The sequence below is a fragment of the Sebastes umbrosus genome, chromosome 5 (assembly GCF_015220745.1).
Source record: "Sebastes umbrosus isolate fSebUmb1 chromosome 5, fSebUmb1.pri, whole genome shotgun sequence".
Classification (NCBI taxonomy): Eukaryota; Metazoa; Chordata; class Actinopteri; order Perciformes; family Sebastidae; genus Sebastes; species Sebastes umbrosus.
The window spans coordinates 3,836,951-3,853,405 of record NC_051273.1 but is presented as its reverse complement, the minus strand read 5'-3'; the positions used below and the strand labels follow the sequence as shown (position 1 = coordinate 3,853,405).

At 42.0% G+C, this 16,455-nt stretch overlaps 1 protein-coding gene across 16 annotated transcripts in view; it reads left to right on the top strand.

Annotated features, from left to right (window-relative positions):
- Window positions 1-16,455, top strand: part of ptprsa (protein tyrosine phosphatase receptor type Sa) — a 278,620-nt gene that overhangs the window by 109,326 nt on the left and 152,839 nt on the right. For all 16 annotated transcript variants that reach the window (XM_037769716.1, XM_037769714.1, XM_037769722.1 and 13 more), the window contains one exon: window positions 12,307-12,532. In XM_037769716.1, the coding sequence (XP_037625644.1) occupies window positions 12,436-12,532 (97 nt within the window). In that variant the 5' untranslated portion in view covers window positions 12,307-12,435. The remainder of the gene's footprint in view (window positions 1-12,306; window positions 12,533-16,455) is intronic.

Genomic DNA, 16,455 nt, shown 5'->3' with positions numbered 1-16,455 from the left:
GCCCACAGATAATGTATGACCAATCTCTATAGTTGCAGAGGTGAATCAGCAGAATCACTTTTTAATAATCCAGGTTTTATTTCTGGTGTTTGCAACCGCGTTTTTCAACTTCCATTATATTCTGTGGCTCTGTGATAGAATATTATTATCTCTAATCATCTGCCATGCTGAATTTATAGTGCAAATACTACAATTTGGTGATGTTATATCCCTCTTTAGCACACGTAATTTCTTTATTTTTTACATGCACATAAGTTGCATCCAAAATTGCACACTAACATGCTAATAAGTACGCTAAAACAGTATGTGAGATATTTTAGTATGTCCGAAACAGTATGAAATCAATAGTACGCAAATTGCATACTATTTCCAGAGAAATTTTACAGTATGCAACACTGGACACTACGGCGGCATAAATATCCCACAATGCAATGCAGTAGTGACAACAACGTTCATAACAGGCGTTGACGGACCGCTCTGTAACGCCAATCACACTTCAATTTAACTGAAAGTATAAGATTCACTCCACATATCACTTTGCTAGGCGTAATATATATTTTAAATTAAAATTCAGACTTTGATTCTCACAAACAGTTGTTTTAGTCACATGAGGTTGGCATGGGTTACCATGGTTACACGTCTCCAACCGGTAAGGAGGCTCTCAAGAAGTGACGATGTAAATTACTGCTCAGTGCATGTTATGTATGTTGAACGATGAACAGACTGGGTACGTTGTGTATAGTATACGATTTTTTTACGAAGCCCTGGTTATCACACTGAGCTCTCTTGCTACTTACTTTACTATTGTTTCAGACCTCGATGTTCATTTTCTGTCTAAAAAGAGGACTTCTCATTTGGATTTTTAAAACTTTTTAAAGCGTAGGGCCAAAGATAGCTCCAGCTTTGCTCGGTTGTGATTTTTTTTTAACGTGCCAGCAGTCATTTTGTGGTGTAGGTGTCACAGTTTTTCAAAATGGTATACATCTCATTTTTGGAAATGCAACTTCTCAAACCACACAGAAAATGTTTCACGGTGAGCCCTGCCAATTACACAGAGGAGTTCTGGAGACATTTTCTAAACACCCTGGTCTGCCAGTCTCTCCCTCCTCCTCCGCCTCCTCCTCGATCACTTAGAATAATCTCATTCCCTCCCATCCGCATCCCATTTCCAGAATGAATATGAAGCGTTCTTCCCCAACTGTCCCAGCTGCCCTTCAAAAACTCCCCCCCCCCCAATCTCCTGTGGCAATTTTTAAAGGGCGTTCAAGCCTCTAGCCTGTCGGCGTAAAACTTGTCAGACTCTATTGGCAGGGGGCCTAAAAACTGATGTCACCCCTCCTTTACTGGTTCTCCTAACCACCACACATCTCTCTAGCACACATACACACCACATCCCCAACCAACTGCCCCTTTATTGTCAAGGACTGTCTCACACCCCCTGTCTGCACCTCCCTACTCCAGCTTCCAACTGCGACCTGTACCATGTCCTATAATTAAATGCCTCCCCTACAGTATATATAATATGTAGTGGCCCTTCCCAGACACTTCCAAGCCAAGGTGATGGCCATCACAGACAGCGCCACCTGTAACCTTTGGCTGTTATGATCCGTGGCAGCCAGTGCGCCAGCCAGCCAGCCAGTGTGTTTGTGTGTGTGTATTTCGTCTGCCAACTCGTGGCTTCACAGTATGGCGAGGTTACACACGAGACAGATACCGTGTCACTCCTGTGTGGTGAACAAAATGGCTGTGCAATAAAGCCCGCGTTTAGGAGGTCAGCTCGCCGCCCAAGCCTCCCAGCTGCCAATCCGTTCGCCCCTGCCGAACGACCCCGATGCTTGCGTGCTGCTGTGCACTCAACCTCAACTGAGGTGGATTTCAGCTGAAAGCCTCACAGCCCTGGTAGTTTATTGGAAGGACAGTGCAGCCTCATAATGCTCGGAGTAAACCCATTTCCCACCGATCGAACTCAGGCCAACACCTGGAGGAAAAACAAAAAGGTTGAAGATTCAGTGGGCTTCTGGTAATTTGGTCTCAAATCTTTTTGTAAACCTCCGGTTCCTTTAGGAGGCAGTCAGACTCAACAGTCTATCATTTTTCTAAAAAGCTATGAAGGCTGCGCTTTAAAAAGAACAATTTTGAGTCTTGGCATAGCTTTAAGAGTGACCCCTAGAATGCTGTACTTCCACGCCAGCAATCATTTCACAAGAAATGTTGGCTACTTCTAAGTAAAAAAAAAGAAACACAAACACTCTCATGGTGATTTTCAGCAGTTCTTTGCTTCTTTAGAAGGCAAACTAGAGCTCATAAAATCCCTGAGAAAGGTTACGGCGCTCCCAGAGGGATAGCAGATGGCCGACGCAAGGTGTCTCTGAGGTGTCAAGCGCCATTTCTGGGTCTGGGAGGTTGGGAACAGTTGAGGGCAAAGGCTCATGGGAAAGCGACTCCAAGGAGAGGTTGCTAGGGCAGGGCGTTCTGCAATCTCTTAATGAGGTCACGCCAGTGCAGTTCTTCCTACGTACGCAAACAACCTTCACTTTAGGCAAAAAAAGTGTGCTCATGCGTTGCCGTAATACAAATTTGCATTTTACATATAATGTGCTCTTAGGGTTTATTCTCTAGGTGCAAACCTGAGACAAATATCAGTTGTTTTGTTCTTGTATCTTCCAAAGACACGTGAGTCACGTGTATTTGAGACTCTGAATTCCCCATGATTGTGAATATTAGTTATTCTGCAGAAGTGTTCATCCTAATGTTAGTTTCTTGAACATTCCGTATTTTAATATATTTAATAATGACATTATCCCACCCTTCCTCCTGGGTCTGATTTCTGTTCCTAATATATCAGACATGCAGGGTCACAGAAATAGTCGTCACACTTGTAGTCATCACACTTTGGCTCTCTGCATACCTGTTGCATGAGTGCAGTTTATTCTACTGTTGCATTTGATGTTAGTCATGTTATTGCTACAGACAATATCTTGCAATAAGTATTAAATATTGGGCTTCCCTACACACGGTGGCTGCTGACAGGTGCGCCTTTTTTTCAAACTCCTCTGACGTGGATCTCTCAGGACGAAGTGGATGGTAGCGAAAGAGTGAAGCTGGGAGGTAGATACACACTGGGGCATTTACATAATAGTCCTGCAGTTCCATGCAAATTCATGTGATTCCCTACCAAACATCTGCAATGCAAGCATAGTTTAGTATGCATGAGTTTGAGGGGGGAAGAGGAGGAGAGAGAGGAAATGAGGGAGAGGAGGGGAGGGGGTTAGTGGGAGAAAAAGAAAACAGAGATGGAGGATTTGAAGGACAACTAGTTTGATCAGGGGGATATATTTAGAAACTCAACACACTTTCATTCACACACAGATCCTCTGTCACGTGCACTGCCCATATGTCTCTCACCATTTACTTAAGGTATCTCAGTGTGCACTGGGTTGGGTTCTCCATTTTCATACATCTGCGCCTGCGATAGCTGTGACCAGAGGAATTATGTTTCCAGGTTGTCCGTCCATCCGTCTGTCCGTACATACTTATCGTGGACGCGATATCTCAGGAACGCCTTCAGGGAATTTCTTCAAATTTGGCACAAATGTCCACTTGGATTCAAGAATGAACTGATTAGAATTCGGTGGTCAAAGGTCAAGTTACTGTGACCTCACAAAACACGTTTTTGGCTAGAGTTGTTCGGATGCCAATACCAGTATCGGAAATGTGTCCGATACAGCCCAAAATCCGGGATCAGGTATCGGTGAATACGGAAATCTATGCAGATGAGTCAGCAGTAACTAGCTGTGAGTGTAGCAATGCAGTGTGTGTACAGTTTAGGCTGTCTGTGAATAAATGCTTCAACTCCTCAAGACACAAGCTAAGTTCCCGTGTTGAGTACAGTTTTTCCATACATGACACTGCGTTTCAGCCCACTACAGCAGGGAATTACGTCTCCATTACAACAGAGCTACCTGCTTGAGTATGTGTGTAACCACGGCTGTGACTAGTGGTCACAGGAGCGGCTTTAAAACGGTGATGAACATATTTCATTTCCCATATTCTTCACAATAAAAGCCCCCTTGTTATATTGTTATTTAAAAGCTTTTTTAATTAAGCAGCAAAATCAGGAAATGTTGGTTTTCATCAGCAGCAACTTAATACGACTCCTACGCAGCTGAAAGTATAAGTCATATCACATCCATACATAGTCAGCAGTAAACAGCTGTTATATTGATAATAATAATAATAATAATAATAATAATAATAATAATAATAATAATAACTATATGTTTATCATGCTGGTATTAGATGGGTACTCGGTATCCGAGTCGGTATCGGGAAGGAAAAAATGGTATCGGAGCATCTCTATTTTTGGCCATAGCTCTATAATTCATATGCTAATCAATCAATCAATTATCAATTTCACAAAAATGTCAAATTGGATAAAATAATGAAGGGATGACATTTTGGACAGATATGGATGTAAACTGCAACTTGACTGGTTGGCGGATGAATAGTTTTATTTTTTTCTCATTGTGGTTTTTGCCTGAAGTGGTAGCCAATACTCTGATGCAGAAACCTAAAAGGGTGCAGTGAGTGAGAGGTGAGATTGAGAGAGAGAGAGAGAGAGAGAGAGAGAGAGGGGGAAGAAAGGCGGGAGGAAAACCTTACCAATGACACATGGAATCAATACTGTGAGGATTTCAACATGGTGAAAAACAGATGGCTGCTATAGACTTGTTTTATGGCTGAGGTTGGGGCGTGTGTATGTGTGTGTGTGTGTGTGTGTGTGTGTGTGTGTGTGTGTGTGTGTGTGTATGTGTGTGTGTGTGTGGGGATATCTCTGCTTCTCACAAAGACACACACACATAAGTAAATATGTGGGCACATAAATAAGGTCTCTCTAAATTATTACATACTTATATGCCAAATGCACACATAGTAATGCAAAAACAAATCAACTGCACATATGCAAATACAAACTACTACAAATATAAAGCAGTAGTTTATATGTACATATTTAAGTGCACATAAATACATGTACTCATGCAAGTATAAATACATACTAATGAATATATGCACAAAAAACACACATGGAAAAAATTGTTCACAGAAGCATAAATACACAAGCACTGACCTATACATACAAATAACCTCGTCATAATCCATACGGACACACTAAATGGACTTGCGTCTTTTACATCTGTGTGTTGTTGCTCTTCTGTAGGGTATGAATCAGTGGACGGCTGTAAACTGGTTGAGGTAAAAGCCTGTAACTCTGAGCTAATGCGTAAAAACTTCATCGAAGGTAAAAGCCTGCAGACGGAGAGGCAGCGGCTGAAGGCTGAACATAAACAGCAGCCAGCAAATGGCCGAGTTTAGAGAAGGCCATAAAAAAGGCAGTATTCGCTTGAAAATTAGTATTTTTCCATCATCCTACAACAGAAAACAGCACAGTTAACTCTGGCTTATTTTCATGACAATCGGCTACTGCGTCAGCCTCGTTCTCTTTGTCTTTTAAATCACAAATCTATGATAAAGAGTTTTCAAAGATTTCATGTCATTCCTGTGGATTTTATGTCAGCCGAAACATTTTCAAATCCACACAATATTGTCCTAGAAGATTACATTTTTGTCCTTTAAGTGAAATTCAGACTGTTTTGTTTTTTTCACATACAGGCCCACCCTTTTTAGGGGAGGGAATGTTTTATTGTGAGATGCATTTCCTTCTTTCTGTGATACTAAACTTTCTCATCCAAACTCGTCACATAATGCCGCTTTGTCACGCCCCTTGGTGTCACTTAGCATCTACTGTAGGGCTATGTTAGTTGTAGTAATACAAATAAGAACACTTTTCAAAACAGAACAAAATGCTTCACAAGGGCAGCAAAATAAGAGACATGCCATAAAATATAACATTGTTCAAAATAAATAAAAGAGAGTTCAAGGAAATTAATACTCAAATAAAATCAGGAAAGGCTCTCCGATAAAAGTATGTTTTAAGAAGGGATGTAAAGGATTTTACTGATTACTATCTAGCCTACAAACTGGCTACCAGTAGCAACTAGCAATAAGCAATAAGCAAGCAGACATGATAATATGGATTTTTCTGTGGTTGTCTAACATAAGTGGCTTGTGTAGCATGAGCTGCTTAATGGGAACGTTGGCCACTTAGCAGATATGGATGTGCATTCTGATAATTCACCTTTGCCCCTTCTCTTCGAAACATTCACATATCTTCCTCAAGTAGCCTATAGCATAACTTGACTGCTTTAAATATGAGTTCAAAATTGCCAAAGCGGCCCTCAAATAAGTGGCATTAGTAGCATATTAGAGTAATTTAAAAACCTCCGTTAGGCTTTTTTGTAGGCGGGAGGCATTGAACAAGAACATTGATGTTATATCATTAGTGGCCCTTGTTGCAAATAATGTTCCCATTTGGAGAAATTGACCTATATACGTAGGTCTCAGCTCATTCCACATGACCCATTCGTGCCCTTTATAGAAATAATCATAGTTCATAATACTTCTCCTTTGCTGGATTTCACTCATATTAGCTGCTTAAATCCGAGAAGTTTTAATCTCTTAGACTCAAACTCAATCAGAGGTAGTCGGCCTTTTTGTGGTAGATCGACCTTTTGTCTTTGCGGCGGCAACGCCACCAGCATCACTCACAGCCTCATTCTGTACAATGCTGATAGGCTAACTCATCCTAACATTTAACACATGTTAAATAATGAAATGTCATTTTTGTATAATAATTACTAAACTTTGCTTTTTTTTTAGATTTGTATCCTGGGAGTTGATGTGTTGGAAATTAGATTGTCTAGAAAAAGAAAAGCTTTACTCTTCTGAGTAATAATTGGACAGAGTTTGCCACGACCTCCTCAGAGTTCCTGACAGGGTAGAGGGGGCCTAATACTCATTCCTGGAGTATTAACAACATCCCTACCAGCAGGAAATCACTGTAAACAGGGACTGTCAGTGTCCTGGAGCCAGAAAAATAGATGTTGTTGACACACACGCGCTCTAGAAACCAAACAATACATAAAAAACGATCATAACCCTGCAGAAAGTCCAACTTTTTTTTTTTGGACTAGACAAACACAGAAAATATTATTCTTTTTGAAGTTCTAGACATCAAACACGCCGTTTTGATCATCCAGACAGACCAAACTGAGGGCTTTTTAACTGTGTGTGAAGTGAGCTTACTGTTCACCTCATAAAAGGGATTATTAATGTGGTCCCTCAGGTCATGGTTGTTTTTCTCCTCGTGAATACAACTTCACATTTTTGCAGTGTGTGTGTGTGTGTGTGTGTGTGTGTGTGGGAAGAAGTGTTTGTAACAGTAGAGTGTGTATGAGAGGATGGAAATAGCTCGGTGTCTTGAAGTCACTAGTCTCGTGGTCTCTTCTAGAGGAATATACCTGGACTTTCATTCACTTTGCATGGTTTCCTTTTTCATTTCTCTTGGCCCATTGTGGCATGTGTGTAGGTGTGCATGTGCACACAGTTTTTATATCTATTGGTCCTGCTCTCATTTCATGCTTATGGCGCAAATTCCCATCTCCTCTTTCCCTTCGCGGCCTTTCTCAATCTCAGTAATCAAATGCATTAGTATCAATATTACATGGGGAAACGAGCTGAATTTAAAGCTTGACCATGTCAAACTGAGAGTCCCTGATAGCCAGCGACTGCCACCACTCTGTGGAAATTGTGCTGCCATTTTGGCTGTAATTACTGAAGCCTGGCGACTGGTTAACGTCTCGAGTGATGGCCTGATATTAAAAAAGAAAAAAAAAAAAGTTCTAGCTTCAAAATATATTCATTGCCCATCAGTGGGAATAACCCAGAATTTAATGGATGGACTTTGTCACAGTAAGACTGTCTGTCTGTCTGAGACAAAAAATGAGCAGCACTTATTTCATTGCATTTCTTTGTAGGAATTTGCTTAAAGCTGTTTTGAATGTTAAATATAAAAAAAAAAAAAAAAGCCTTGTAATCATTGTGTCTAGTAAATGATTGTGACTTGCATATTGGCAAATACTGAATAACATTGGCTTCCCATTGGAGTTGCACTTGTAAGTCCATTATTCACTCACCTTTTTGATCTGGTTTGGTGGAATAACTTCTAGGAAAAATATGCTATACAGCCGTATATTAACTATGGAGACCAGGCTGTAAACATGTTTATTTCTGCCGTAAAGTTGAGCGTTTTAACATGGGGGTCAATGGGGATTGACTCATTTTTGGAGCCACCCTCAAGTGGTCATTTGAGGAGCTGCAGGTTTTGGCACTTCTTCGTTGGCTTCGTTTCTCAGCACGGGATGTTGCCACTTGCATACAACTAATCTTCTCATGGTAACGTTAACCCCTGTGCACCTGCACTGGACACTTGGGAGTCGTAAGTTAGTTAGTACTTCACTACAGGGATTTTACTTGTCCAATCATCTTGTGCAAGCTTAACAATCGCTATCTATTACTAATTAGCGTGATTTCCCAAAGAAATTAGTAAATAGTTGCAGTCGTCCAAGTCACATTGATACCTGCAAAACATGACCATTAGCAGTTTCCTCTCGATCACGGCCTATAATGTGGAAGCAGCTGAGGTAATGGTTTATCAATCGATTGGCCTCTCTCTGCTAGCATTGCCAGAATGCTAAATACTGCTCTGCCAGTTTCTGGAGGCAAAGTGATGAATGCTTTTAGCGAGAGTTGACAGGTTTTCCCATGGAGGTGCTAATAGCTGTGCTTTCCATACCATGTCTTCCTTTTGAGCGAAGGACTGCTTTTTTGACACGTTGGCATCTCTGTTTAGAGTTGCTTTGAAAGTTAAAATTTTGCTTCGGTGAGGCTTTAGCTTCCTCAGCCGCTCAGGGTTTAATAAAGAATATATGCAAGCGTGTATGTGTCTTTCAATCCAAGCTTCTTTATCTATTCTTATTTTGTATTTATAGTTCAGAAAAGGCAGCGTTGAGCTGTGTAGACAGAGTCTGACTATAGTTAAACCGGAGCCCACACCTGTCCTCAGGTTATGTTTGGCGAGGCCGTTCAACAACAATAGCTGTTGTAATTGTGTTGTGAAGTTTGTATAGCAACCAGAGGTGGAGACAGAAAGCCATACCCTAAGGGGAGGGCCATAAATCATAACCTAGGCACTTTGTGAGCATAGATAGAGTCATTCCCTACAGGCATGGCAAGATTCCCTCTACCTCCACCAATGTTTACAGTCAGAACAATAAGGCCATCATTCAGAGGTCTCTGGGTAATTTGATACTCCCCCATCCTCTGTATTCATGTTTCTGTATTTCCCTCAGTTCTCACCAATGACTTCACCTGCCCTCCAGGCCAAGAAATAGAAGAAGAAGAACAAGCAAGGACACACATGTTGGTCGTGTGCGTATAGTGTTGTGTTGAAAGATGAGCCGAGCTTCTGAAAGACACACACTCTTTTTTTTTCTGGCATGGCGTCGCCACAAAAGACCTATTGTTGCTCTACACCTTTGTGTTTTTGTAAGTGTGCGTGTGTCACACATTGTTGAATTTCTCTGTCTGAATTCTGAAAAAGAGGCCAGTAGCTTTACACTGTGTGTGTGGTATGTGTGCGTTTGTGTCATATATAGGTTTTTTTGTTGCATATTTTTTAAGTGCCTGCTGCCGCGTGGGTCTGTCTGTTTTCATCTTGCCAGCTGTAGAGCCCGGACCGGTAAGCTGTGAAGGGTGGGGCGCTTGTATATACGCCTGCTGTCTGAGGTGCTTGGTTACACTGCAATTAGCTGTGGTTGTATGCCTCTCTCACAAGGCCACAGTCACAAACGTAGCCCTGTAAAGCAGCTGCTTATATTAACCTTTTAACTCCTCTGACAACGTAGCAGCTTGACGTACGGCCGACATAATCACTCTTTTTAAGTAAGGTGATTTACTTTATTTTTTTTTTAATACATTTTTTTTTAAGATTTACCCGCATCACGGTTGTCGACCGTCAGTGTTGCCATACTTTCTACTCCAAATAACATGACATAAGATATTTTTTTATAAATGATTATGTAAGTGAGGTAGTTTATATACTGTATTCTGACTAGGGGCGGGAATCACCAGTGGCCCCACAGTACAATATTATCACGATACTTAAGTCACATTATGATCTGCGATTTTAAACGTTTTGCGTTAAGATATATTGCAATATATTACCTTTTTTTTCAACTGCAAATTATGCAGTTTGTCAACATCTGTTTTATCTAATAGGATACAATATTCACTCTGTTCGTCTCTGAGTTTTCATTCCAATATTTTGAGGTCAGAGGTCAACGGACCCCTTTGAAAATGGCCAAGCCAGTCTTACCTTACCAAAATTTAGCATAACTTTGGAGCGTTATTTAGTGTTCCTCCAGACAAGCCAACATGACATTCCTTCGGGTTTTCTAGTTTCATATAATACCAGTATCTTTACTCTAACTTTAAGACTGAGCCAGCTACAACCGCTGAAAGACAGAATAGCATCCGTAAAGAGGTTAAAGGGGAACTACGCCCATTTTCAAAATTCATACAAGTTATTCCTATAGTTAAAAAATTAGTAAACATAAACAACTCTCTCCCAAATCCAAAAAACTAGAGTGCTAAAACTCAAACTTCTGATGTCATCAGAAGATGAACCCAATGAATTGGGAGAGATGTTCTAGATTACACTGAGAGCATCCAGGAGAATCTTCAGAGAATATGGGAACATTTTCTGTTTCACAACTGAATACACTACAATAAAATAAAGCTCATTTGGGTATAAAAAAGAAAACAAGCATTCGGGGGGACAATAATATTGATACGCGAAATATCGCAATACTATGCTGCATCAACCCCCTCAACTCTGACTACATATCCTTCCATTCCATTGGCATAATTGTGTGTCTTAGCCTGTGTACTTCTGATCCTGATAACATCTGAATGACAGAGATTGTAACTGTCAGTCAGTTATGCTATTTTTGAAGTCCATCCAGTTCACATTCCAGCCACTGGCACTCTTGTCAAAAGCAGCATGCAGTGAGTTTGCAGGTAAAGACTTTACGATGTGTTCAGGGACAGTTTGAAAGTGGCTGTGTCACTGTCACGGATCAAACCCGTAAACCTGTGTTGACAGAATATTATCTTTAACCTCTAGGTTACCCGGGAAAAAACAAAAGTTGCTTTAGGGCATCTACAATATACCTGCACACCGTCTGCACAGTTTGTACCATATAGTACCCTGTTAACCACCCAGTGTGCAGGTAATTAATCTCACTTCTGGAGCGTCGCCCTCACCCCTCCTGTGGGCCCAGCTGAACAGCAGCATCCCTGTAGCTGAGAGGAGTTCAGTGTCTTGCACAAGGACACTGAAGCAGATGACACAGGGGCTTGAACCTGGATGCTGTCGTCTGGGACCCTCTGAGGAGGAACAGTTCTGTGTTTACAGCTCGGTCGCTGACGCAGACGGCGCTTTTTCGCCGAGAAATTTGACAAACTCATTACATTCATGTCATGGATCTCTCTCACTTCTTTCTTTCTCCGCCTCTTTATTCACATCTTTTTAATTACAGAGTATGTTTAACCAGTTGGTGTTGGCTCTGTGCTGCACCAGACATATCAATGATGGAAATAATGTGCGTGTGGTGGGAGGCGTCCCCAGCCCTTCTGTGAAGCTTGAGGGGATTAATGGCAATTTGACTAAAACAAAGAGACGGTGCCGGGAATATCGTTGGGTGCCTGTGTAATTACAAGGCAATGAGATAAGCAAATAACGACAAGATCCGGCGATTAGGAAGGAAAAACAGAGAGAAAACAGCGACTCCCCTGCTAATTAAGGGATGTGAGAGGGCCCGTGTTGAGAGATTGGGGAGGTTACAGGGTTTGGGGTGTGTGACTCTTTGCTTCCACCTTATTACCTTCCTTCCATTTATGTGTCAGCAGCAGCAATGAGGGGCTGTGAAAAGCGCAGCAGAGTGGCCTACAGCAGTCTGTGTTTTGATCAAAATGCACATGTCCTGTCTGTCTAGCAGAACCTTCACTGCACTCGCTGCAAGTGGGAGTAAGAGCATCCTGTCAAATGCTCAAAAGTAATGCATGTAGTTTGGCACCATTTAATTTAAAGGGCATTTTTCTCCCATCTGGAACTGTTGCAAGTGTCACCTCACTGTCACGACATGTTATCGCAAACTAGTCATGTTCCTTATGTGTGTAAAACTGTATTGTGTCTGTTTGGAACTAAGATTGTGGATGTATGGACCTCAACAAACTTGAAGTAACAAAAATGTCTAATATTTCATGTCTTTTCTTCCTTTTTCCCAGAGTGCCAAGCCGTCCTGCGTGAAGACCCCAACCTCCTCTGCGCAGCCGGGGCCTCGGCTCTCCAGCCGGGTCAAAGATCACTCCCGCCCCGCCCCTCCCTGCCCCCTCCCCTTCCCTACTGGAGCCAAGATGGCCGCCAGCGGTGCCCCTCGCCTCTCCTTGCCAATCCTGCTGCCCGTCACCACTCTGCTGCTATCGCTGCTGCTCACCGGCTCCCACGCCTTATGTAAGTATCGAGACGCCGCCTGGCCATGCTGCTACTTATAACTTCTCAGCTTTCCTGTGCAGTGCCCTTTAGAGGTCCGTCGGTCATATCTGATACACGGGTTAGAAACGGAGAGTATTGCAGACAGGTGGAGAGGTGGCATTAAACAAAGCGTCGGTGGACACTTCCTTCCTCGAGCCTTTCATAGAGCTACTTCAGCTGCTTTTTGCTACTGCCCTTTGAGTTTGCTTTTGGTGAGCGTGTAAAGGCATGTAAGGCATTTATCTCAAATTGTTGATATCTCATCTTGGAAAGGCTGTCTCTGTTTTCAAAAGGTATGCTGTTCTATGGGATTTCTCTACTTCTGCCTCAGCCAAAGAAAATACAAATTCCACTACAAAATACTACAATATACTGTCTATCGTAACGTTACTTATAATGAGTGCGCCTGTTGGGCCTCCATGATTTTGCTCAAAGGCTCAAAGGCTCAAAGACGAGGACATGTAGCTGTTGATAGACAGTTTGTTGTTGAAAAGACTTTTTTTGTGATACAGATCAGACCCAAACAGGTATTTTAAAATCATGGGTGTCTCAAAATATTTCACCATTTAGACTACGGTGACCAGGTGTCCCGGTTTGTCCTGGTTTGTCCCGGTTTGTCCGAGATTGTCCCGGTTTCAAGCTGGATATCCCGAGTCCCGACAGACATCTGTAAAACACTCAAATGTCCCGGTTTTCAACAGTCACTAATTGTCCCGGTTTTCACCACAATTAAAATAATACTTACATAGACATTGATCATGTTCTGTCCCACTCATTATTACGAAGCACAGCGCACCCCACTGCAGTCTCTAACTAGAGTATGTTGCACGCTGTCAAGCCACTACGAAAGGACATTTTGTGCGACCAGCATCAGACTGTTGAACCATAGAGCCCTCCGTGCTTATGTGCACATCAAATGTGTCATTTTGATTGGCCTAGTTGTTCTACACAGTTCATTCTGCACATCAACAGGCATATAAGTGAATAATTGGGAATCACTTAAAACTTCTCGCTCCGCTTAGAACTCCCTCAGGACCGCCCGTTCCTCTGGTGTCTCCATCCTGACCAAAATGTCGTCTGAGATACCTTCTTCTTTCTGATCCCTCCATGTGCGCCACAGGTCTGCCAAGTTAGCCATCCTCATTTAAACACCTATGGTGTGTGCTTATTAGCGCATACATGTGCGCGTGCATGAAAATTCGGTACTTGGGAGGTCCCGGTTTTGGGGTTTGAAAATATGGTCACCCTAATTTAGAAATGACGCATGTCCGTATAAATCCATCTCCATAACTTCCCATGTTAGTAACAGAGGAACGTCAGTAGTCTCTTATCCCATCCTGTCAACTCCTGCTTAGGATTTGTTCTGCACCATTTCCCTGTTAAGATGGCTTTACAGCAGCATTAGGGAGACAAAACAAACAGGAGGCTCTGCAGAGAAATAGAGCAAGAGTGATGGCGAGGTGGGGAGGAGCCCCCTTGGGTTTCATTGTTTGTAAATCTGGTGTGTTGGTGGTGAGTATGTTATAGAATGATGTATGTATGAAGTGTCTGTAGATTATTGTGAGTGAGAGTGTGTCAGTGAAGTTTATGCAACATGTAAATGATGTGTGTCTCAGTGGTTTTGTCTGTGTATGTGTCTAAGGAAAGGCAGCGCTATGACATTGTGCCATTTTGATTGGTTTTAATTGTATCATCTCCCTCCTGTCTGCCTCGGTCTCTCTCAGTACAACATTTGCTTGGACAAAAAGTAAAAAAAAAATGGAGGGATCCTTGTTCAAGTTTCTTCGAGGGCTGTCAAAGTTACAAGATAATAATGCGTTAACGCAAATTAGTTTTAACGCCACTAATTTATTTAACACATTAACACAACTTGCAATTATTAGGTTGTAGCGGGCTCACTTTTGAAGTTAGAGTGAAGATACTGGTGTCATATAAAACCTAAGGAATCCATTGGTATCAAACATCTTATGCTAAATTTTGGTGAGGAAAAACTGACACAGCCATTTTCAAAGGGGTCCTTTGACCTCTGACCTCAAGATATGTGAATGAAAATGGGTTCTATGGGTACCCACGAGTCTCCCCTTTACAGACATGTCCACTTTATGATAATCACATGCAGTTTTGTGGCAAGTCATAGTCAAGTCAGCACACTGACACACTGACAGCTGTTGTTGCCTGTTGGGTTGAGTTTGCCAGGTTATGATTTGAGCATATTTATTATGCTAAATGCAGTACCTGTGAGGGTTTCTGGACAATATTTGTCATTGTTTTGTGTTGTTAATTGATTTCTAATAATAAATATATACATTTGCATAAAGCAAGCATGTTTGCCCACTCCCATGTTGATAGGAGTATTAAATACTTGACAAATCTCCCTTTGAGGTACATTTTGAACAGATAAAAAATGCTTGATTAATTTGCGATAAATATTTGAATCGATTGACAGCCCTAATTTCTACATATAGCATTTAAATAACAAAATAAGTTTGGATCAAAGAGCTTTTAACAGGAGGAGCAGGTATACGCCTTATATGCTCGCTATATAGCAAAACGCAAGAAGCTATATCCAGATCATGTAAACAAGCTCCAAAACTAGATCAAGTCTGCAAAGACATAATGAAATGAGGAAGGTCTAAACAAAGAGACAGAATCCATACAAACTGTGAGCAAGAGAATGCAAATCCGTCTTAAAATGGCACTTCATCAGATTGAACAGATGTGACATTTTAGGCAAACTGCTCCACCGTCTAGGTGCTGCAACCGAAATTTTGAGGGAGTTGAGTCGTGCTTGATTTTTTCTGGTCATTTCTAAGATCAATTTCATTTTTTTTTGCCTCGTTCCGTCCGTCTGTCTTTTCATTTGCCTGAGTTTCTGACACTCACTGAGCGTGTTCTCGTCGGTTCGAGATAACACGAGGAGGACTTGATTTTTCTCATGTTGCAACGGAGCTGTCTGCTCTTGATTGCATGGCGGTTTGAGTGTCTGGTAGCATAATTCGAGTGTCTTTCAGCTCAGCTGGCTGAAAACATCTGAAATTGCACTCAGACAGATGTCAAACAGATGCCTTTGTTCTCTTTCCTTTTTGCCTTTTCTGTCTGCGAGGCCACACAATCGTTTTTAGAGTGAAAGGAAAGCAAAAGGTGCAAAAGCTCCTTCTCTTACTGTAACATGTTGCACATGAAGACAGTCTGTTGCATGCTCTCGTCTTCAGTTTACTTGCCCGTTATGTTAGGACTTGGCTTTTCTCATCCATTGAACTTATTCACAGCCTCTGTTTGTTCACCCTGGTTTAAATGGCATTCAGTTCAGTCTGCTTCATCTTTGATGGAGATTAGCTTTCCCCTCTCTTTTCTCTCTCTCTCTCTCTCTCTCTCTCTCTTTCTCTCTCTCTCTTACACACACACACACACTTACAAATACACTAACAGCAGGGCACTCTCCCCATCTGTCAGTATCTGCCAGTCTTTGTCTGCTCTGCCTGTGGATATGATCGCTGTTTTTGTCGAGCTCTCCCACTCTCTCTCCCGCCGTCTCATTGTCTCCTGCTCATGTTCACACTTTTTTTTAAATTTATTTAAATTTTTTTTTTCTTGTTACTATCCCCTCCTGGCCACACACACACACACACACACACACACACTCTCGCTCTTCTTTCTCTTCTTTGTTTGGGGCCACACAGCAATGCCCCACAATTATGTCTGGAAATATATGCAACACACTCACCTCCTTTTGCTCTCTCTGATTGTCTTTCACACCCACATGCACCACACACACACACACACACACACACACACACACACACAGCCCAGTGGTGCAGTTGTCCAATTATATTCGCTCCCACCTGGTGGACTGAGAGGACTGGGGAGGGGACACTATCCCCCACTTCAACACTTTCCCTCTC